The sequence below is a fragment of the Hypanus sabinus genome, chromosome 3, assembly GCF_030144855.1.
Source record: "Hypanus sabinus isolate sHypSab1 chromosome 3, sHypSab1.hap1, whole genome shotgun sequence".
Lineage (NCBI taxonomy): Eukaryota > Metazoa > Chordata > Chondrichthyes > Myliobatiformes > Dasyatidae > Hypanus > Hypanus sabinus.
This window is the reverse complement of record NC_082708.1, coordinates 28,913,966-28,938,772: the sequence shown is the minus strand read 5'-3', so window position 1 is coordinate 28,938,772 and position 24,807 is coordinate 28,913,966. Positions and strand designations below refer to the sequence as shown.

At 41.9% G+C, this 24,807-nt stretch overlaps 1 protein-coding gene across 1 annotated transcript in view; it reads left to right on the top strand.

Moving 5' to 3' along the window:
* The window catches only part of LOC132391137 (NACHT and WD repeat domain-containing protein 2-like), a 67,334-nt gene that overhangs the window by 7,889 nt on the left and 34,638 nt on the right, over positions 1-24,807 (top strand). The window contains exons 3-4 of the mRNA XM_059963953.1: positions 7,551-7,667; positions 19,297-19,500. Coding sequence (XP_059819936.1) covers positions 7,551-7,667; positions 19,297-19,500 — 321 coding nt within the window. The remainder of the gene's footprint in view (positions 1-7,550; positions 7,668-19,296; positions 19,501-24,807) is intronic.

The following is a 24,807-nucleotide window of genomic DNA, read 5'->3' as shown; positions in this document are numbered from 1 at the left end:
TCTACAGTATAATTTTCCAGTGGTCCAATATTTACTCTCACCTCTCTTTTACTCTTTATATAAATGAATAAACCATAGAACACTACAGCACAGTACAGGCCCTTCAGCCCTCCATGTTGTGCCGACCCATATAATCCTTAAAAAAAAGTACTAAACCCACACTACCCCATAACCCTCCATTGTTCTTTCATCCATGTGCCTGTCCAAGAGGTTCTTAAATACCCCTAATGTTTTAGCCTCCACCACCATCCCTGGCAAGTCATTCCAGGCACTCACAACCCTCTGTATAAAAAAACTTACCCCTGATGTCTCCCCTAAACTTCCCTCCCTTAATTTTGTACATATGCCCTTGTCAGTCACATAAGGTCCCTTGTCAGCCACAGTTGTATCATCCTGCCTTTAGAATGCTTCTTCTTCAGGAGTAATCTAACCTATGCCTTCCAAATTGCTTCCAGAAACTCCAGCCATTGGTACTGTCATCCTTGCTCGTGACCCCATCCAGTCAACTTTGGCCAGCTGCTTTCTCATGCTTCTGTAATTCCCTTTACGCCATTGTAATACTGATGCATCTGGATTTAACTTTTCCTTACAATGTGCAGGGTGAATTCTTTGATATTTTAATCACTGCCTCCTAAGGTTCCTTTACTGTAAGCTCCCTAATCAAATCAGGTTCATTGCACAACACCCAATCCAGAATAGCTGATCCCCTACAGGGCTCAAGGACGGGCTGCTCTAAAATGCCATCTTTTAGGTATTCTACAAATTCTCATTCTTGGGAGTCAGAATCAGCACCAACCTGATTTTTCCAATCTACCTGCATATTGCAATCCCCCATAACTATCACAACATTGCCATTTGACATGCATTTTCTACCTACATAATTTGTAGCCCACATCCTACCTTCTGTTCAGAGGTGTGTATATACCATGCCTATAAAAAGTATTCGCCCCCCTTTGGAAGTTTTCATATTTTATAGTTTTACAACATTGAATCACAGTGGATTTAATTTGGATAAAAACAAAAAATGCTGGCAGAACTCAGCAGGCCAGACAGCATCTATGGGAGGAGTAGTGACAACGTTTCAGGCCAAAACCCTTCATCCCGGAACGTCGTCACTACCTCCTCCCATAGATGCTGTCTGGCCTGCTGAGTTCTGCCAGCATTTTGTGTTTTTATTTATTTCCAACATCTGCAGATTCACTCGTGTTGCCGTTGGATTTAATTTGGCCTTTTTTTGACACTGATCAACACAAAAAGACTGTGTCAAAATGAAAACAGATCTCTACAAAGTGATCTAAGTTAATTGCAAATATAAAACACAAAATAATTGTGTAAGTATTCAGCCTTAAAAATCAGTATTTAGTAGATGCATGTTTGGCAGCAATTATAGCCTTGATAGTGTGGATAGGTCTCTATCAGCTTTGTGCATCTAATCACTGAAATTTTTCCCCATTCTCCTTTTTAAAAAACTGCTTAGTCTCTGTCAGATTGCATGGGAATAGTGAGTGAACAGCCCTTTTCAAGTCCAATTGGATTTAGGTCTGGACTCTGACTTGGCCACTCCAGGACATTATTGTTGTTAAGCCATTCCTGTGTAGCTTTGGCTTTATGCTTGGGATCATTGTCTTGCAGGAAAACTAATCTTCTCCCAAGTTGCAGTTCTCTTGTAGACAGCATCGGGTTTTCCTCCAGGATTTCCCTGTATTTTGCTGCATTCATTTTACCCTCTACCTCCACAAGCCTTCCAGGACCTGCTGTAGTGAAGCATCCCCACAGCACGATGCAGCCACCACCAAGGTTCGTGGTAGGGATGGTTTGTTTTTGATGACGTGTGGTGTTTGGCTTACGCCAACCATAATGTTTAGTCTGATGGTCAAAAAAGCTCAATTTCAGTTTCATCAGACCATAGAACCTTCCAGCTGACTTCAGAGTCTCCCACATGCTTTCTGACAAACTATAGCTGAGATTTCATGTGAGTTTTTGTAAACAGTGGTTTTCTTTTTCACACTCTCTCGTAAAACTGCAACTGATGAGGCACCCAAGCCACTGAAGCTTGTAGCTCCTCCAGAGTTGTCACAGGTCTCTTGGTGGCCTCCCTCACTAGTCCCCTTCTGCACAATCACTCAATTTTTGAGGACAACCCGCTCAAGGTAGATTTAAATTGTGCCATATTCTTTCCATTTCTTGATGATTGACTTAACTGTACTCCAAGGGATATTCAGTGACCTGGAAGTTTTCCTCTATCCATCTTCTGACTTGTGCTTTTCAATAAGCTTTTTGCTGGAGTGTTCTTTTATCTTCATGGTGTAATTTTTGCCAGGATACTGACTCACCAGCAGTTGGGCCTTCTGGATACGGGTGCATTTTCACCACAATCAATTGAAATACTTTAACCACACACTGGTCTCCAAAAACGGATCTTCATTTATCTAATTATATGGCTTCTAAAACCAATCAGCTGCACCAGTGAAGATTTAGTGTGTCTTATTAAAGGGAATGAATACTTGTGTAATCGTTTATTTTGTGTTTTATATTTGTAATTAATTTAGATCACTTTGTAGAGATGTTTTCACTTTGACTAAAAAAGTCTTTTTCTGTTGATCAGTGTCAAAAAAGTCAAATTAAATCCATCGTGATTCAATGTTGTAAAACAATAAAACATGAAAACTTCCGGGGGGGGGGGTGAATTCTTTTTATAGGCACTGTAACTCCCATCAGGGTCTTTTTACACTGCAGTTTATTAAAGCTACCCACAAGAATTCTACATCTTCCGATCCTGTGTGATCTCTTTCTAATAATTTGATTTTATTTTTTACCACCAGAACCATCACACCCCCTCTGCCCACTGGCCTGTTCTTTTGATTATTGTGTATCCTAGGATGCTAAGCTCCTAAGTATACTCTTCTTTCAGCCATGACTCAGTGATGCCCACAATATCACACCTGCCAATCTCTAACGATGATCGCCACGGGATCATTTTTCTTGCTCCGTATACTGCATACATTCAGATATAACACCTTCAGTCCTGTATTCATCACCCTTTTTGATTTTGTCTCAATGTTACACTGCAACTCATCCCACTGACAGCAATTTTGCCCAATCATCTGCCGTCCTTCCTGACAGTCTCACTACACACTGCCTCTGCTTGTATACCAAATGCCTCATTCTCAGCCCTCTCACTCAGTTCCCATGCCCTGCCAAATGCATGTAAACCCTCCCCAGAAGTCGTAGCAAATCTGCCCACAAGGCTATTGGTCCCTCTTGGTTTCAGGAACACCCCATCCCTATTGTACAGGTCATACCTTCCCCAGAAGAGATCACAATGATCCGGAAATTTGAAACTCTTTCCACTGTAATGGTTCCTCGTCCATTTATTCATCTGTCAAATCATCCCGTTCTTGCCCTCAATGGTGCTTGACACAGGCTGAAATCCAGAGATTGCTACCCAGGCACTCCTGCTTTTCTGCTTTCTACCTATTTATTGTCCTAACTTTTGATTGACTGAATGAACAAAAATCAGTGTACTGAATGCTTGAAACCACAGTGAGCCTAACAGTTTTAGATTTCTCACCAACTATCAGTAACAAAAGTCGCTGCTTTTTAAATAGAACCTCAAACCAACTGATGCTATTTAAAAGCTGTTCGCTTTAAGCACAGTGCAGAGTCTAACAGCTACAAAGTTTACCCATTTGACTCCAGTTAGAAACTGTTCGGCAACAGTCTCCTGCCCCAGTTAAGCAGCATAGTGTCCCAAATAAACAAAGGGAATTGTGGCTATTTTCTCGATCACTTTTTGTTCTTTAAGAGTTGTCCCAAACAAGTTGCTGCCTCCATTAACCGGAATTCACTGTATTTACTTTGAACTTTGAAACTTGAAATAATATTTGTAAACAGTGTTGGTTGAGGGGAGTAATTTGCTTGGGACATGCATTACAAGGGATTTTAAGTAACCTGTAAAATGCAGAATGGCTAATTACAGATGGATTATCAAATCCAAGAGTCTCTTCTTTCTCATTCAGAATCTGCGAGAACGGAAATAAATGGGATTGAAGCTCACAATTCCGCTTTGTACAGTGGAAAGGGGATAATATACATTTCTTGGAGTCCTTTGGGGCCACTGTCTATAGTAGAAATGATGGTGATTCAATTGCTGGTTTATGGCAGTAAAATAATGCAGATGCTGGAGATCTGAATTTAAAACAAGGCAGGCAGCATCTGTGGAGAGCGAAATGGACTTAGTAGTCTGGGTCTTCATGCAGAGAAAGGGTAGACCAGAAGAAGTGGTGGCAAAGGTGGCAGCTGAAAGAGGATAACGCTGGTATGCAAAAGGAGGTGTAAATAAAAGGAGAAATTTTAAATTCCCAAAGGAAAAGAAAGCATCTAAATATCAAGCAAGGTGATACGAGACTGTGAATTCAATGCAGGTTTATTCGACAGTCAGGTTGCAGTGAATTATAGTAGTAGTGTAAACACTCAAATTGAGTGTTTAATGTGGGGAGGCTGATGCACAGGCAACCACAGGTCCTTGATGTATCGGGGTCAGGGTGCAGTAGAATGGCATGCAAGTTGACTGGGCACCCTTCACTTGCTGCAGCCTTCCTCCACCTCCGTGTTTCATCATCTTCTGCCAGCCCACTGTTGAGGTCACGGTTGGATTGCTCTTTGTTTGGGACCTCCTCCTTGACTTTACTGCCATGGGTGATCCCACCAGGAGCCAAGCCCCAAGCGACATCGCTCCCAGGATCTCAGGAACTCACAACCCTCTCCACCATGACAAGGTGATGATCGTCAGAGAAGTGCTGAATTGACAATGCTAATTTACAGGAAGAATGTCACTCAAATCTCAAGTTTAAGAGGATGAAAGCCAGCTGATGCGGGCATCGTAGAGACAACCAGATTTCCAACTGCTCATAAGTTCTTTCCTTATCAACCTGGTGACAATCTTCCAACGATCACCAGCTTTGCCCAGATACTTTCATTCCGTATTGACTCACCCCTAATGATGCTGTCTTTGAGGAGAGGTGGTGGGGGGAGTCAGACAAAAGCAGCGGTATGTGGGAGTCCAAGACATATCTACCCTAGTCAATCCCTCTTCCCACCCCCCCAACCCATTGGGTATAAGGTACAAAAGCTTGAGAAGATGTACCACCCAGCTTAAGGACAGCTTCCATCCTGCAGTAATAGGTTTCTTGAACTACCTCAGATATGATAAAGAAATCCCAATAAAGAGACTTGTTTGTCTACCTGGACCACACTCTCTCTGTAACTGTAACATGATATTCTCAAGACACTACATGCTCGCTGTAACACCTAAAGCTCAAAACCTCCAGCATCTGCAGAATCTCCAGTGTTTCTGTTGTGACAGTATGTTCTACATTCTGTTATTGCTGTTCCTTTTGTACTATTTCAGTCTACTACTGTATGGAATGATCTGTCCGGATGGCATGAAAACAAAGCTTTTCACTGTTTCTCAGTCCATGTGGTAATATGGGATGCCTCTCCCTCCCACACTTCCTGCTTTCCACAGGGATCGCTCCCCACGCAACTTCCTTGTCCTTTCCTCCCTCCCCATTGATTTCTGTCCTGGCACTTATCCTTGCAAGTGGAACAAGTACTACACCTGCCCCTACACCTCCTCCCTCACTACCATTCAGGACCCCAAACAGTCCTTCCAGGTGAGGCAACACTTCACCTGTGAGTTTGTTAGGGTCATCTACTGTATCCAATGCACCCTGTGTGGCCTCCTGTATGTCGGTGAGACCCAACGTAGATTGGGAGACTGCTTCACCGAGCACCTATATTCCATCAGCCAGAAAAGGCAGGATCTCCCAGCAGCTACCTATTTTAATTCCACTTCTCATTCCCATTCCAAAATGTCGGTCTACTGTTGAGATGAGGCCACACTCGGGTTAGAGGAGCAGCACCTTATATTCCGTCTGGGTAGCATCCAACCTGATGGCATGAACGTTGATTTCTCAAACTACTGGTAATGTCCCCTGCCTTCACCATTCCCCAATCCCTCTTCCCTCTCTCATCTTATCTCCTTACCTGCCCATCATTTCCCTCTGGTGGTTCTTCCCCTTTTCATTCTTCCATAGCCTTCTACCCTTTTCTGTCAGACTCTCCCTTCTCCAGCCCTTTATCTCTTTCACCAATCAACTTCCCAGCTCTTTACTTCACTCCTCCCTACCCTCCCGGTTTCACCTATCACTTTGTGTTTCTTCCTCCCTTTCCCCCACCTGCTAACGCTGACTCATCTCTTTTTCTTCCAGTCCTGATAAAGGGACTCGACCTGAAACGTCGATTATACTCTTTTCCATAGATGCTGCCAGGCCTGCTGAGTTCTTCCAGCTTTGTGTGTTGTGGATGTGGCAATAATAAACCGATTACCAGTTATCCCCAACGTAACTTCTTATAACTACAGCTTTATACCTGTAAATGTCCTCCATCAAGAACTTGTCATGCTCTGATAGAACAGATTATAGCACATATATCCATATCCCTGTCCATTTTCCAAAAACCACGGATCTTGTGGAAAAATTAGATTTTGGCTTCTCAGTTTTAAAGGTTTGAAGTCCAAGCTGTCTCATCTCATCATTCCCTGTACGTTGGCTTTCCCGCACATTCTAAAGACGTACGGTACTGGCTGTTGACGTAAAAAAAGGATGCATTTCACTGTATGTTTACGTGACAAATAAAGTTAATAATTTCATAAAGCTAATAATCTCACCCGATGAGCCATTCACACCTTCAATAAACCACAGTGCTGTCTGTATATCTGCTGAAGGGTGTTTCATCCCAACCTCCAATTGTATCATCTTCTTAACACTATAGGCAGAAACATTGTTCCCTCAGAAGGAAAAATCAAAAATACTGCAGATGCTAGAACTATGAAATAAAAACACAAGACTGGAAACACTTGACAGGTCAGGCAGCATCTGTGTTAAGAGAAATGGTTGATGTTTCCAGTTAGAGACCTTTCATCCAAACTGGAAAAGAGAGACAGCAATTCAGTTTTTTTTTTGGAAAGAAAGGTACTTCTAATAATAACCCCCAGAAGGGGTTGGAAATGAGTCAGATATCAAAATGTTAGAAATATATTCATTTCAATGTTAAAGGGACTGCAGCTAGCATGCTCCCTGCAGATGAGTTAACACTGAAGTAGGTTGGCAGCCTCCAATTCAGGGGTCCACAGGCCTCTTGCTTAATATTATTGGTCCATGGCACAGAAAAGGTTGGGAACCCCTGCTCCTTTGGAAGTTCAATACTGGTAGCAGATTTCTCTGATCTTAGGAAGGAGGCCTGGGGAGACTAGCACCACTTGTGCTTCTATCTTTTTCAAGCTCCCAGATCCTCAAATCTCATGTCCCTGGCTTATAGCTTGGACCAACCCACGGTGGAGATGAAACCAGTCCTGGGAAAAACATGCCATGGACATATAACAGAACATTACAGCGTAGCACAGGCCCTTCAGCGCACAATGTTGTGCCGACCTTTCAACCTAAACTAAGGTTATAACTTAGACTGTTCACTAACTGTCCACCTTGCAGGTGATTGATGCGTATATGGGCGTAGATCCCAATGATGTCCACGATTGTGATGTCCGGAAACTCCGGATGAAGCTCTTGGATGACTGTTTGAAGTTTTCTGCTGGGCCGTGCTTTGTGGTGAGTAATAAAAATGTGGATGTCCAGCACTGGTGGAGCTGTTAATAACCATGGAAGTGGATGGTTAAATTTCCCGTTATGTTCAGCACCATCTCAACCTACTCACTGACTATAAAGTACTTGTGTGGAGTAGTACAGTACCGTGCAAAAATCTTACGCACGTGTGTGTGTGTCTGTGTATAGCTAGGGCACCTAAGACTTTTGCACTGTACTGTATTTGTCAACGTTGAGTGGAGAGTGAGTTTGAAATTCTGGATGTTGAGAATGGCGAGGGTGGTGAGGGGGGCGAGGGATAGGTGGCAGAGAAGGAGTGCAAGGGTGGTGGATGAGGGTGATGTGCATGCGGCCTCACACACCAGGTAAGGTCACTTGATTCCACACAGTCGGTTTATTGATCATTATAGAATGTCTCTCTGGTGCTTCCTGCTGCCCCCCTCTTTCTCCCTGCCCCCTTCCTACAATAGAGACCCAGATTATAATCAGATTTATCATCACTCACATAAGTCATGATATTTTTTTGGGTTTTTTTTGCAGCAGTAGTACAATGCAATATATAAAATTAGCAAGAGTCTTAGGCACTCTAGCTAAATGTGTGTGCGTGTGCGCGCTCGTGTGCCCAAGACTTATGCACAGTACTGATTAGAGAGCAAGTCTTATGAAGATAAGGAAGATAGGTTGAGCAAACTAGGACTTTTCTCTTTGGAGTGAAGGAGGATGAGAAGTAACTTGATAGAGGTATACAAGACGATAAGAGGCATAGATCTAGTGGAAAGTCAGAAACCCAGGGTGAAAATGGCTGAATGCAGTGGCATTATTTTAAGGTGGTTGGAGGAAAGTAGAGTGAAGAGGTTGTGGAGGCCGATGTTGGTAAGACCTCAGACAAGGTTAGGAATCAAAAGGTTGAGCATGGTGCATCTAGAGTTTTGAGCTGCTTATATTCCAATGCCAGAAGTATTGTAGGAAAGGCGGATAATTGTGCTAAAGATGAGGTGGCTGGCTTGCAGAGGCAATGTGTAGTGAGGGGAAGCTGTTAATAGGACAAGATTACAGTCAACAGGATGAGTTGCGATGTAAAAGGTGGACAAAATTGGAAAGGGTGAATACAGGACTGAAGGTGTTGTATTTGAATGTGGGCAGGTACGGAGTAAGGTAAGTTAGCAGGTTGCAGATTAGCAGGTACGATGTTGCGGGCATCACTGAACCATGGCTGAAAGAAGATTATAACTGAGAGCTTAATGACCAAGAATATACATTGTATTGAAAGGACAGGCAGTAAGGCGGGGGGGGGGGGCAGCATTGCTCTGTAGGAAAAATGAAATGAAGTCATTAGAAAGAGGTGGCACAGGGTTGGAGGGTGTTGTATCATTGTGGGTAGAACTAAGGAACTGCAAAGGTAGAACAACCCTGAGGGGAGTTGTATACAGACCCCCAAACAGTAGTAAGGATGTGGCCTACAAATTACAATGGGAGATAGAAAATGTATGTCAAAAGGGTAATGTTACAATAGTCATGGGGGCGATATGCAGGTAGATTGGGCAAATCAGGTTGGTGCTGGATTCCAGGAGAGGGAAATTCTAGAGTGCCCACAAGGTGGCTTTTTAGGGCAGTTTGTGGTTGATTCCACTAGGGGATCAACGATTCTGGATTGGGTGTTGTGCAGTGACCCAGAATTGATTAGCGAACTTAAGGTAAAATAACCCTTTGGGGCAAGTGATCATAAGATGATCAAATTCACCCTGAAATTTGAGAAGGAGAAGCTAAAGTCAGATGTATCAGTATTAGAGTGGAGTAAAAGGAATTACAGAGGCATGAGAGAGGAGTTGGCCAGAACTGATTGGAAAATAACACTGGCAGGGATGACAGCAGAGCAGCAATGGCTGGAATTTCTGGAAGTAATTCAGAAAGTACAGGATATATACATCCCAAAGAGGAAGGAGTATTCTAAAGGCAAGATGACACAACCATGGCTAACAAGAGAAGTCAAAACCAGCATAAGAGCCAAAGAGAGGGCATAAAATAGAGAAAAAATTAGTGAGATGTTAGAGGATTGAAAAGCTTTTAAAAACCAACAGAAGGCAACTAAAAAAGTCACTAAGAGGGTAAAAATGGAAAACAAAGTAAACTAGCTGATAATATTCATTTCATTTTTCAATCTTTTTTTATTGATTTTCGAATAAAGAATATACAAATACGAATCGAAAGAGGAGTTTAACAAGTAGATAGTATAAAAGACATATAAACAGCAATATTAAAGACAAAAAGCATATAATATCAAAATCAAATAGGTATTATATTATGCTGTTATATATACAATGGTCAGAGAAAAATTACAACTCTTCATAGCAGTCGTAAAAAAAAAGATTGGAAAATTTATTGATAGAGAAAGAAAACCCCACTAACTAAACTAAAACAAAAAAAAGAGTAAGGAAAAAAAAGAAAGAAAAGAAAAAGAAAGATTGGGCAATCCAAATGAAGATAAGCTTAAAAAAAGAGAGAGAGAAAAAAAACACATCCTTCCAGTCATCTCCGAACCTTCATGGACAAGGATATTCTCCAATAAAGAAAAATAAATAAATAAAGATAAATTAAATCTTGTGAAAATATTGAATAAAGGGTTGCCAGACTTGTTCAAAATCAAAAGATGTATCAAATGTCTGGCTTCTAATTTTCTCCAAGCTTAGACATGACATAATGGAGGAGAGCCAATGGAAAACAATGGGCGAGTTAGATTCTTTCCAGTGGAGCAAAATAGCTCTCCCAGCCAGTAAAGTTGAAAAAGCTATCACATGTTGGGCGGAAGCAGACACTTTGCTTGCTTCCTCTGGGAAAATCCCAAAAACTGCTGTAAGTGGATTAGGTTGAACATCCATATCTATAACTTCAGATAATATTCCAAACACATCCCTCCAAAAATTATTTAAACTTACACATGACCAAAACATATGGGTTAGAGTAGCCACTTCTGCATTACATCTGTCACAAATAGGGCTTGTATTAGGAAAAATATGCGCCAATTTATCTTTGGACATATGGGCCCTGTGTACTATCGTAAACTGAATTAAAATATGGCGTGCACAGATAGATGAATTATTAACTAAATAATAAATTTTACTCCAGATGGTTATCTGAGAGTGAATGTTGAAGTTCTACTTCCCAGGAGCATTGAACCCTATCATTAGGCGATGTGCGAGCATTCATTAACTGTTTATAAATGATAGCTATTAATCGTTTTTGAAAATGTTTAAACAGAAAAATAACATAAGCCAAATTTGAAGAGCAGATCAAAGGGTAATTTGGTAAAAAATCACATAAGAATTTCCTAACCTGTAAATACCTGAAAAAATGTGTATTGGAGATATCATATCTATCCATTAACTGTGAAAAAGACATTAAACAGTCTTGTAAAAACAAATCTAAAAAAGTTTTTATTTCCTTAATTTTCCATGTTAGAAAAGCCTTATCCAAAGTTGGTTTAAAAAAGAATTTAGAATAAAAATTACTAGAAAGTAAAAAATCATTTAATTCAAAAAATCTAAGAAATTGAAACCAAATTTTTAAAGTATGTTTAACAATAGGGTTAAGAGCTTGTCTACCTATTCTGGAGAACGAAAAGGGAAGAGAAGCTCCTAATAAAGAAGCTAACGAAAACCCCATTACTGAATTTTCCTCCAGCTCTAACCATGAAGGGCGATCTTGATCGTCTATATCATAAATCCAAAAAGTAACATAGCGAATATTAATTGCCCAATAATAAAATGCTAGAGTCGGTTATCAAAGATGTAATAATAGCATATTTGGAAAGTGGTGAAATCATCGGACAAAGTCAGCATGGATTTATGAAAGGAAAATCATGTCTGACGAATCTAATAGAATGTTTTGAAGATGTAACTAGTAGAGTGGATAGGGGAGAGCCAGTGGATGTGGTATATTTAGATTTTCAAAAGGCTTTTGACAAGGTCCCACACAGGAGATTAGTGTGCAAACTTAAAGCACATGGTATTGGGGGTATGGTATTGATGTGGATAGGGAATTGGTTGGCAGACAGGAAGCAAAGAGTGGGAGTAAACGGGTCCTTTTCAGAATGGCAGGCAATGACTGGTGGGGTACCGCAAGGCTCAATTCTGGGACCACAGTTGTTTACAATATATATTAATGATTTAGACGAGGGAATTAAATGCAGCATCTCCAAGTTTGCAGATGACACGAAGCCGGGTGGCAGTGTTAGCTATGAGGAGGATGCTAAGACGATGCAGGGTGACTTGGATAGGTTAGGTGAGTGGGCAAATTCATGGCAGATGCAATTTAATATGGATAAATGTGAGGTTATCCACTTTGGTTGCAAGAACAGGAAAACAGATTATTATCTGAACGGTGGCCGATTAGGAAAAGGGGAGATGCAACGAGACCTGGGTGTCATTGTATACCAGTCATTGAAGGTGGGCATGCAGGTACAGCAGGCGGTGAAAAAGGCAAATGGTATGTTGGCATTCATAACAAAAGGATTTGAGTACAGGAGCAGGGAGATTCTACTGCAGTTGTACAAGGCCTTGGTGAGACCACACCTAGAATATTGTGTGCAGTTTTGGTCTCCTAATCTGAGGAAAGGCATTCTTGCCATAGAGGGAGTACAGAGAAGGTTCACCAGATTGATTCCTGGGATGGCAGGACTTTCATGTGAAGAAAGACTGTATCGACTAGGCTTATACTCACTGGAATTTAGAAGATTGAGGGGGGGATCTTATTGAAATGTATAAAATTCTAAAGGGTTTGGACAGGCTAGATGCAGGAAGATTGTTTCTGACGATGGAGAAGTCCAGAACGAGGGGTCACAGTTTAAGGATAAAGGGGAAGCCTATTAGGACCGAGATGAGGAAAAACTTCTTCACACAGAGAGTGGTGGATCTGTGGAATTCTCTGCCACAGGAAACAGTTGAGGCCGGTTCATTGGCTATATTTAAGAAGGAGTTAAGAGGGGGTATGGAGAGAAAGCAGGTACAGGGTTCTGAGTTGGATGATCAACCATGATCATACTGAATGGTAGTGCAAGCTCGAAGGGCTGAATGGCCTACTCCTGCACCTATTTTCTATGTTTCTAAAGTTTGGTAAAGCCAGTCCACCATCTTTTTTTGATTTTTGCAATAAAAGTTTATTCACTCTAGAGCTTTTATTATTCCAAACATAAGACAAAATCAGAGAGTCTATCAAAAAAAAATTTGGAACAAAAGAGGGAACTGCTTGAAATATATATAAAAATTTCAGTAGAATAACCATTTTTATAGCATTTATTCGACCTATCAATGACATCGACATAGGTGACCATTTAGAAAGCGCCTGTTGCGTATATTCAACTAAAGGGAAGAAATTATACCTATATAGGTCTTTAAATTTTTTTGTAATTTTGATACCAAGGTAAGTAAAATGTTTTTGGCAATATTAAAAAGTATTTGATCATAATGATCAAAATAATTATTAATAGGAAATAATTCACTTTTATGTAAATTAAGTTTATATCCAGAAAAAGTACCAAATTCCATAAATATAGATAACATAGAAGGAATAGATTTCTTAGGATTTGAAATGTAAACTAATAAATCATCCACGCATTATGAAACTTTATGTAATTTATCCCCTCTCCTAATACCTTGCAGAGAATTAGAATCCCTCAGAGCAATAGCAAGTGGTTCTAAAGCCAAATTAAATAATAAAGGGCTAAGGGGACAATCCTGACAGGTACCTCTATATAATCTAAAGTAAGGAGACTTTTGGTTATTAGTGAGAACCGCAGCTACTGGGGCATGATAAATCAATTTAATCCAGGAGATAAATCCTGGACCAAAATTGAACCTCTTCAGAACCTGAAATAGATAAGGCCACTTCACCCTATCAAAGGCTTTCTCTGCATCCAAAGATACAATACATTCAGATTCTTTGGTTGAGGGGGAATAAATGATATTTAATAATCTTCGAATATTAAAATGTGAGTACCTATTTTTAATAAATCCTGTTTGATCGTTTGAGATAACATTAGGCAAGATACTCTCAAGCCTATTTGCTAGAATCTTAGAGAGGATTTTAAAATCTACATTCAGTAAAGAAATAGGTCTATAGGATACACATTCCAGTGGGTCTTTCCCTTTTTTTGGAATCAATGAAATTAGTGCTTCATAAGAAGTTTTAGGAAGGTTCCCAGAAGATGTAGAATCGGTGAACATTTGATGAAGATACGGTATAAGCGTTTCATGAAAGGTCTTATAAAATTCTACCGTATAACCATCAGGTCCCGGAGCTTTACCTACTTGCATAGAGGATATAGCCTTGGCTACCTCCTCTTGTTTAATAGGTGCATCTAACATATCAACATCTTGAATCGAAATTTGAGGTATGTTTAACCTTTGTAAACATCTATTCATAGTGATATTATTATCAGAGAATTCAGATTTATAAAGATTAGAATAAAAGTCCATAAATATCTAAAGGATATCATAAGTATCATAAGGATCTAAAGTTTCTGTTCTATCTGGTCGGCGAATTTTTAAAATCTGTCTTCTGACCATCCCAGCCTTTAACTGATCCGCTAAAAGTTCAGCAGATTTTTCCCCATGTATATAAAATAAACTTTCAGATTTAAAAATTTGCTGTTCAATGGGAAAGGTCAGAAGTAAATCATACTGTGATTGAAGTTCGACCCTTTCTTTATATAGGTCTTCAGTAGGTTTAACTGAATACACTTTATCTATCTGTTTAATTTTATTAATAAGCACTGACAATTCCGCTTTAGTTTTCTTTCTCAAGGCTGCTGAATATGAGATTATCTGTCCCCTAAGAAAAGATTTCAAGGTGTCCCATATAACCAGATTTGACATTCCTTCAGTTGTATTAAATTCAAAAAATATAGAAATTTGCTCCTTAATAAAATTAACAAAAGCTGGATCCTGTAACAAAACGGGGTTCAATCTCCACTGTGAGATTTTCAAAAATCTATCCGGGAGCTTAAGGGTTAACTTTAAAGGCGCTTGATCTGAAAGCGCAATGATGTCATATGCACATTCAACAACGGAGTTTAACAGACGTGTATCTAAAAAAAAAGTAATCAATTTGAGAATATTTGTGATGGACGTGTGAAAAAAAGGAGAAATCTTTATCATTGGGGTGTTTATATCTCCAAATATCGACGAGGCCATATTCTAATAAAAAAGAGTTAATACAAGCTGCCGCTTTATTAGGAAACGACGGATTGGTTGATGACCTGTCAATCACCGGATTTAAGCAACAGTTAAAGTCACCACCCATGATCAGCTTATATTCATTGAGATTCAGTAACTCTGAAAAAAGTTTCTTTAAAAAATCAGAATTATCTACATTAGGTGCGTATACACACACCAGAGCTACCTTTTGCTCGCATAATAAACCAGTAACAATTAAATATCTTCCAATCAAATCAGTAGTAGTATTAAGGTGTACAAATGGGGTTTTGGGACTAAGAAATATAGAAATGCCTCTTGTTTTACTGTCCGACAGTGAGTGAAAAAGAGGCCCTTCCAAAAGCGAAAAAATCTGTCCCCATCCTGTTTTCGTATATGATTTTCTTGTGCAAAAATAGTATCAGCATTAAGTGTTTTTAATTTCTTAAAAATCTTTTTACGCTTAATGGGGTGATTCACACCGTTCCAATTCCAAGATATTATATTAATTTTATTAACATCCATGTTTAAATTTGAGTTTAATATTATATAAAAGAAATGTTACGCAAGTACAGATTAAACCAAAAGGCGCGGGTACAACCAGAAGGAGTGACGCATTTACAAAAGAGAAATCCATCAAAAGAACTGCCCAATCAAAGAACCTACTCTAATCGACCCCTCCCCCCTCCCACCACCCAATAGATAGAAATGAAGGAACCGATATGCTGGTCCCATGCTGACTAATAACCTTTGACCCTGTTCTCATCTTGCAGCTCCGTATAATAAAAAAAACAAAAATGCCACGGAAAATAGCCATAATAAAAGGCACAAACAGAATTCAACTACTATAATGTTGTGTCTAACATTAATAAAAACATAATCAACAATGGCCATCTTAGAATCAGCTAAAGTAACTTAAACACATATTCAAAAGAAAGAATAAATCCGAGCAAATAATGTTACAAATAATATTCTTTCTCTCGAAAATTAAAAATAAATGAATATATGTATATAACAGACCTAAAACTATAAGTATTGAAACAAATTTTAAAAAAAGATTAATACACAACAGGTCCTACACAGACCACTAAAGTACAAAACTATAAAGGTTCCCTACAAAACAGTTATATATGTATTAATTATTAATAAGGTAAAAAAAATTTAAATTGACCACGTCCCATACCAGGGAGTGAAAAGGTATAACATGCACTTAACTCAAAAGCTCCATAAACAACTCATACAGCAGATACTTCAAAATTGGCTATTGAATAATCGATGTAACTTTAATATTTTATTCAGTAGGCTTAACTTTAAAGTGTTTAATATACTCCCATGCCTCCTGAGGAGAGTAGATTCTCAATGGTTGAGATTTTTCAGGAAAAATTATCAGCTTTGCTGGAAAGCGAAAGGAGGGATTTAAATCTAATTTATACATTTCACTCAGAACTTCTCGATATTTCTTTCAGCAAAGACTTCGGGGGGATAATCTTCAACTATACGAATGTGTGTTGAATTAAAGAGTAATTTCCGTTCCTCTCTGGCTTCTCGAAGAATAGCTTCTTTAGTCGTATAATAATGCAAAGAAAGTACAACTGCTCGAGGATGTAGTTCAGCTGAACGCTGAGAGAATGGAATTCTGTGAGCTCTGTTGATTAAGGGGCTAGCTTCGAGGGTCCCAATGAAAAGTGAATACAGCATATCTGAAAAGAATTTTAACAGATCACCAGCTTCAGTATTTTCAGGCAGTCCCAGAATACGCAGATTCCTCCGACGCCCTCTACTATCTAAATCAACCATTCTTTTCTTCGTTTTAGATAGTTCCAAGGTAATTTCATTGATTTTCTTTTCCATTGAAGATATCTTCATTCCTTGATCTTTAATAGTTTAAATAAATCATGCTCACTCTCAATTTGGGTTGTAGTCTGCCGAAGTGTTTGAAGTTGAGAATCCAAGTTTTTCAGTGAATCTTGAATCATAGAAATAGCTTTCTCGAGCTTCCCATTTGAACCGGTCAGCTTATCAATTTTAATATTAAGCGGTCTGAATTCTGACTTCATGTCTTGTATTGAAGCAAATATTCCTGCTTGTTTAACAGGTTCCTCTGTCTTCTTGGTTTGTTCCATTTGCTCCATTTCGGGGAAAGTCTTGCCGCTTCTCAGTTCAATACCAGAACGACTTTTATCGGCCATTGTAATTAAGTCGTAAAATCCTTCAGTAGAAATAATAAATCCTTCAGTAGAAGTAGTAAGTCATTAGAACTAAAAGGGATCTGTTAGCGGGATATAAAATATATTAAAAGAGAGAGAGCCGCTAGAAAGGCAACCTACTCCGTATGCTGCAAAGATGGAGAATGCTAATAATATTAAAGAGGATACCAGAAGTTCCTTCAGATACATAAAGTATGAAACAGAGGCAAGACTGGATATCAGACCGCTGGAAAACAACACTGGAGAGGTAGCAATGGGGGACAAAAAATGGAGGATGAACTGAATCAGTATTTTGCAACAGGCTTCACTGTGGAATACACTAGCAGTGTGGAGGAAGTTCCGGGTGTCAGGGGTCATGAAGTGAGTAAAGTTACCATAACTGGAGAGAAGGTACTTGGAAAACTGAAATGTCCGAAGGTAGATAGATCACCTGGACCAGATGGTGTACACCTCAGGGTTCTGAAGAGGTTGCTGAAGAGATCATTGAGGCATTAGTAATGATCTTTCAAGAATCACTGGATTCAGGAATGGTTCCGGAAGACTGAAAAATTGCAAATGTCACTCCACTCCTCAAGAAGGAAGAGAGGCAGAAGAAAGGAAACTATCGACCAGTTAGTCTGACATCAGAGGTTGGGAAAATGTTTGAGTCAATTATTAAGGATGAGGTCTCAGGGTACTTGGAGGCACATGATAAAATAGATTGTATTCAGCATTGTTTCCTCAAGGGAAAATCTTGCCTGACAAATCTGTTGGAATTCTTTGAAGATATAACAAGAAGAATCAGTTGAAGTTGTGTACTTGGATTTTCAGAAGTCCATTGACAAGGTGCCACACATGAGGCTGCTTAACAAGCTACAATCCCTTGGTATTGCAGGGGAAAGATTCTAGCATAGATAAATCAGTGGCTAATTGGCAGGAAACAAAAGTGGAAATAAAGGGAGCCTTTTCTGATTGGCTGCTGGTGACTAGAGGTGTTCCACAGAGATCTGTGTTGGAACCAATTCCTTTTACATTATATGTCAATGACTTGGATGATGGAATTGATGGTTTTGTGCAAAGTTTGCAGACGGTGGAGGGGGCGGGTCGTTTTGAGGGAGTAGTGAGGCTACTGAAGGACTTAGACAGATTAGGAGCACGGGCAGAGAAATGGCAGATGGAATACAGACTCGGGAGGTGTACGGTCATGCCCTTTGGTAGAAGAAAATACAACAATACTGAAGAGCAAAAAAACTTGGGCGTCCTTGTGCAGGATTCTCTAAAGGTTAATTTGCAGATTGAGTCAGTGGTGAGAAAGGCAATTGTGATGTTAGCATTCATTTCAAGAGGACTAGAACATAAAAGCAAGGATGTAATGTTGAGACTTTAAAAAGCACTGGAGGCCTCACTTGGAGTACTATGAGCAGTTTTTAACCCTTTATCTTAGAAAGGAGAGAGTTCAAAGGAGGTTCACAAAATTGATTCCAGGATTGAATGGCTTGTTATGTAAAGAGTGTTTGCTGGCTGTGGCCCTGGATTCACTAGAATTCAGATGAATGAGGGGTGATCCCATTGAAACCTATTGAATGGTGAAAGGCCTTGATAAAGTGGATGTGGAGAGGATGTTTCCTATGCTCGGAGAATCTAAGACCAGAGGACTCTGCCTCAGGATACAGGGGTGTCCTTCTAGAATGGAGATGAGGAGGAATTTCTTTAGCCAGAGAGTGATGAGTCTGTGGAATTCTTTGCCACAGGCAGCTGTGGAGGGCAAGTTTTTATGCTTATTTAGTGCAAAGATTAATAGATTATTGATTGGTCAGGGAATAAAGGGATACGGGGGGGGAGGCAGGAGATTGGGGCTGAGAGGAAAATTGGATCAGCCATGATGGAATGGCAGGACAGTCTCGATGGGCCAAATGGCCTAATTCTGCTCCCATATCTGATGCTGTTATGGTAAGTATTTTAGGCACATGGAGCACGTTGCATGGGGTGGTGGAAGAGGCAGATACATGAAGGACATTTAAGAGACTCTTGAATAGCACATGGATGGTAGAAAAATGAAGAGCTATGTGGGAAGAAGGGTTAGATTGATCTTAGAATAGGTTAAAAGGTTGGCACAACATTGTGGGCAGAAGGGCCTGTACTGTGCTGTTTGATGTTATATGGAGCATTCCTCACAATACTAACATCAATGTTGCTGACTGATGTTTTCTTGTATGAAATCTCATAGCCCCACGTGACTTTAGTGTTGTACCTCTTCCTTAGGCGTTAATAGGAGAACAATATGGAAGTACAGGCGTACCAGAGGAAATTGAAGTCAACGAGTTTGAGATGATTCTCTGCAGATTGCAAAATGGAGGCCTCAAGACCACAGTACTGGAGAACTGGTACCATCGAGATGAGAATTGTGTTCCTGCTGCCTACTGTCTGAGGGCTAAAGCCGATGTCCTTCCTGACTACAACAACAAGGTGAGCCCTAACGTGTTGTGTACCTGAGCTCTCTGGAACTTTATAAAAAGGTGCCTGACTTGAGTTCTCCAGCAGGCATGGGTAGACGCGTGACGGATGGAACTTACTGAAGATAAGTATGAAATGACAGAGGGGCATGAAGAGAAGGATATTTTGATTTCATGATCACAAAGCATTTCAGGTAGCAGGACCAGCTGAGAAGGCGATTAGGGATGTTTATGAATTGTTTGGTCTTGTACACACGGTGTGATACAAAAACTTTGTGAACCTTCACAAGTTGTTAATTAAGTCTCCTTTCAAGTTTCACTGTTATCGTCGTGGACGTAAATACCCAGGGATAAATGCAACAGGAGCACAGCACCTTAAAAACATAAATTACGTAATTTATACAACCGAATAAGTAAAAATAAACACAACAATGTTAGTGCAAGTTGAGGGATATTTAGTCTGAGGTAAAATTAGGGTATTCATTCTGTTCGGCAACCTGGTGGCAGTGGGGAAGGTGTTGTTGAACCTTGAGGTTTAGGTGTTCAGGCTCCTGTACCTCCTGCCTAATGGCAGCATTAAAGGAGGGCATGGCCCAGATGGTGAGTGTCCTTAATAATGGATGTTGCCTTCCTGAGACATCACCTCTTGTAGCTGTCCTTGATGGTGGGTTATTGGCCGAGTGTTGAGTACAGTTTTGAGCTGCGCACTTTGGAAAGATCCTGGAAGAGCTAGAGTGGGGAATTACCAGGATGGTGCCAGGCGCCTGGAAGTTCATTTCTGTGGAGAATTTGTAATTACTGGTACAGAGATTTGGAAGCTTAGGAATTAAATATCATAGGTTTGCTGGTAGGACAATGAGGATGTAATAGAGATAGATACTCAAGGTATAACCATAAAACAATTACAGCACGGAAACAGGTCATCTCAACCCTTCTAGTCCATGCCGAACGCTTACTCTCACTGACGCCCACCTCCCTGCACTCAGCCCATAACCCTCCATTCCTTTCCTGTCCATATACCTATCCAATTTTTGTTTAAATGACAAAATTGAACCTGCCTATACTACTTCTACTGGAAGCTTGTTCCACACAGCTACCTCTCTCTGAGTAAAGAGGTTCCCCCTCGTGTTACCCCTAAACCTTTGCCCCTTAACTCTCAACTCATGTCCTCTTGTTTGAATCTCCCCTACTCTCAGTGGAAAAAGCCTATCCACGTCAACTCTATCTATCCCCCTCATAATTTTAAATTCCCCTATCAAGTCCCCCCTCAACCTTCTACGCTCCAAAGAATAAAGACCTAACTTATTCTACCTTTCCCTGTAACTTAGGTGCTGAAACCCAGGTAACATTCTAGTAAATCTTCTCTGTACTCTATTTTGTTGACATCTTTCCTATAATTCGGTGACCAGACTGTACACAATACTCCAAATTGGGCCTCACCAATGCCGTGTACAATTTTAACATTACATCCCAACTCCTATACTCAATGCTCTGATTTATACAGGCCAGCATACCAAAAGCTTTCTTCACCACCCTATCCACATGAGATCCATCTTCAGAGAACTATGCACCATTATTCCTAAATCACTCTGTTCTACTGCATTCCTCAATTCCCTACCATTTACCATGTATGTTCTATTTTGATTAGTCCTACCAAAATGTAGCACCTCACACTTATCAGCATTAAACGCCATCTGCCATCTTTCAGCCCACTCTTCTAACTGGCCTAAATCTCTCTGCAAGCTTTGAAAACCTACTTCATTATCTGCAACGCCACCTACCTTAGTATTTGCTGCATACTTACTAATTCAATTTACCATCCCATCATCCAGATCATTAATGTGTAACCCCCTGGGTCACCTCAGGCTCGCTCACACTCGTTCTCGTCTAGGGGGAGCAGCCTTCGGCCCCGCCAAACTGGGTAATCAGCTGGTGTGGATGCTGTGTGATGTCCCCGCCTTGCCCAAAAACAGACAGTACACCATATGCGATTAAATGAGTACAATTTATAAAGGTTACTATAACTAAGTGATTAATAACGATACAGTATATATGAAGAGAAAAAATAAAGAAAAGGCGCCAAACTTATCAAAGTCCAAACCACTTCGTGCACAACCGTTGGAGCTCAATTACTGAAGTCTTCTGGCCACCATTCGATCCCCTCCGAACTCCTCGACTTGCAGCTCAGGACCCTCCGACATGGTCAACCAAGCACATCTAGCTTCATCCCCCCTCCTCGGAGTACCTCCCGCCCTCGGACCCCCGCTTGGGGTCCGATCCTCGCCCAGCTTACAGCATTGCGTCCTCTGTCTCGACCCCCTCGCGCCAATCTCCCCAAAAGCCCATCAACAAAAGCTTACAGACTCAGAAGAAAGAACATTAATCCCCATTTGGTTTACAAAGGAATACCATTCTCGTTATCAGTAAATTGTAACAAACAAGCTTCCAGCACTCTCTCACAACAAAGAAACATTCCTGCTTTTAACAAAACGAAGAAACCTTTTCCCAACAGTAACAAAGGAAAAAAAGAAACCCCCTTTACAAATGTATATGACAAACAACACTGGACCCAGTACAGATTCCTGAGGCACACCACTAGTCACCGGCCTCCAACCTGACAAACAGTTATCCACCCCAGACAAACAATTATCCACAGGTAATGAGGGGCCTTAATGAATTATCTGGGAGAATCAGATATAAAAGGTAAAGGTTGTGGGTGAGGAAGCTGCTTTACACACATGAGTTGGAATTTTAATAGAACTAATAGAGAGATGGGGAGAAAGCTGAAGAGTAGAATCTGGCTTGGCTTGGCTTGGCTTGGCTTGGCTTGGCTTGGCTTGGCTCTCTGGAATGGGACTGAACTCTAAACCTTTTGGCTCAGAGTTAGAGGTGTTACCAGAATGAGGGCTCAATTATATTTCAGTGGACCCATTATTCCCTTCACACTATCTTACTGCATCAGTTATTTTACGAGAGTATTTCCACCATATATTGGGTTTCAAAATGGTGCCAGCAACCGGCACAACCAATGGCAACATCCTGCAGACAGTTTATAAAACTACTTCTTCTTCTTTTAAGTATTCTACTACTACTAAACTGCATGCGCTTGGAGCCTGTAATTTACACTTTGATGATGCGCTTTTGGGCCGACTGTGCATTCTGGCACTTTTGCTGTCCCTGGGGGAATTCGGCAAGGTTGAAAGCAGCGTGCGCAGCCTAAATGCGGAGCGTGAACCCACGTTCGGCTTCATTACTTCTCGGCGATTAAAGCATCAGACAAGTTTGAAATCGACAAGAACAAGAGCAGAAGGTGGTCAGGTGGTGAGTGACGTCTGCCTGTATTTGACCGGTCCCCCTCTCCCTCGCTGCTGCTGGGGGAAGGTGCAGGAGTCTTGGGTCCCACGTTGCAAGGCTTTTCCCAAGAAGCTTGGAAAAGAACTCCCTTTGAACAAAGACTGAATACAGTGAAAAGCTTGTCTTACACACTGTTGGTACAGATAATTCATTACACAGCACATTGAAAGTTAAGCAATAATTAACGTAGAATAAAGGGTAACAGCTACAGAGAAAGGTAGCCAGTAAGGTGCAAGGTCATAACACGATACATTCTGAGGTCATGTGTCCATCTGTGAGCAAGTAACTTCTGCATTCAAATACATGCACTGTAGCGGTGTGCTACAAACAGCGCTAAAATTACGACACGGAGTCGGTAACTGCAGTCGAAGGAAAAACTTTATTCGAAAACTTCAGCCTCACTTTTAAGCCTCTGTCAACCGGCCCCCCATGGCGAAGAGGCTCCAAAGCTCTGTGCTCGCAAACCCCCGTAGGCTATCTAATTGTGAGTCGGTTCGCATACGCTAGGAAATGAGCCGCCACATAACCCCCCCCCAGAACCGGCGATACACCCCCCAATGTCCACAGCCTGGGCCAGAACCTGCTTGGGAGGTCGGCCTCTGCGCCGAGGCGCCGGAAACTCGGCCGGTTGCGCCAGGTCCACATGGGCTGGCTTGAGGCGGTCCACCGTGAAAACCTCCTCCTTCCCCCCAACGTCCAGCACGAACGTGGACCCGTTGTTCCGGAGCACCGTAAACGGCCCCTCATATGGCCGCTGCAGCGGTGGCCGATGCCCGCCCCTTCGTACAAACACAAACTTACAGTTCCGTAGGTCTTTGGGTACGCAGGTCGGGTGCCGCCCATGCTGTGAAGTGGGTATGGGGGCCAGGTTACCGAGCTTCTCGCGAAGTCTGCCCAGGACTGCAGCGGGTTCTTCCTCTTGCCCCCTCGGGGCTGGTAGGAACTCCCCGGGGACGGCCAGGGGCGCGCCGTATACCAACTCGGCCGACGAGGCGTGCAGGTCGTCCTTGGGCGCTGTGCGGATGCCGAGAAGGACCCAGGGAAGCTCGTCCGCCCAGTTGGCTCCTCGCAGGCGGGCCATGAGGGCCGACTTCAGGTGACGGTGGAAACGCTCCACTAGCCCGTTCGACTGTGGGTGGTAGGCAGTGGTGTGGTGCAGCTGAGTCCCCAAAAGGCTGGCCATAGCTGACCACAGGCTGGAGGTGAACTGGGCGCCTCTGTCGGAGGTAATGTGGGCTGGTACACCAAAGCGGGATATCCAGGTGGCGATCAGGGCTCGGGCGCAAGATTCGGAGGTGGTGTCGGTGAGCGGGACCGCCTCTGGCCATCTTGTGAACCGGTCCACGATAGTCAGGAGGTAACGCGCTCCGCGCGACACTGGCAGGGGGCCCACGATATCCACATGAATGTGGTCGAAACGCCGGTGGGCGGGATGGAACTGCTGCGGTGGGGCTTTGGTGTGCCGCTGCACCTTGGCCGTCTGGCAGTGCATGCACGTCCTGGCCCATTCACTGACCTGTTTGCGGAGTCCGTGCCAAACGAACCTGCTGGAAACCATCCGGACAGTTGTCCGGATGGAGGGATGCGCCAAGTTATGAATGGAGTCGAAAACCCGTCGCCGCCAGGCTGCGGGGACGACCGGACGGGGCTGGTTGGTGGCGACGTCACAGAGTAGGGTCCTCTCACCTGGGCCCACGGGGAAGTCCTGGAGCTGCAAACCAGAGACTGCAGTCCTGTAACTCGGAATCTCCTCATCTACCTGCTGTGCCTCTGCCAGTGCCTCAAAGTCTACCCCTTGGGAAAGGGCATGAACGGTAGGGCGAGAGAGCGCATCCGCCACGACATTGTCCTTACCCGAGACGTGCCGGACATCCGTTGTGTATTCAGAGATGTAGGACAGGTGGCGTTGCTGGCGGGATGACCAGGGGTCGGATGCTTTCGTAAACGCAAAGGTAAGCGGTTTGTG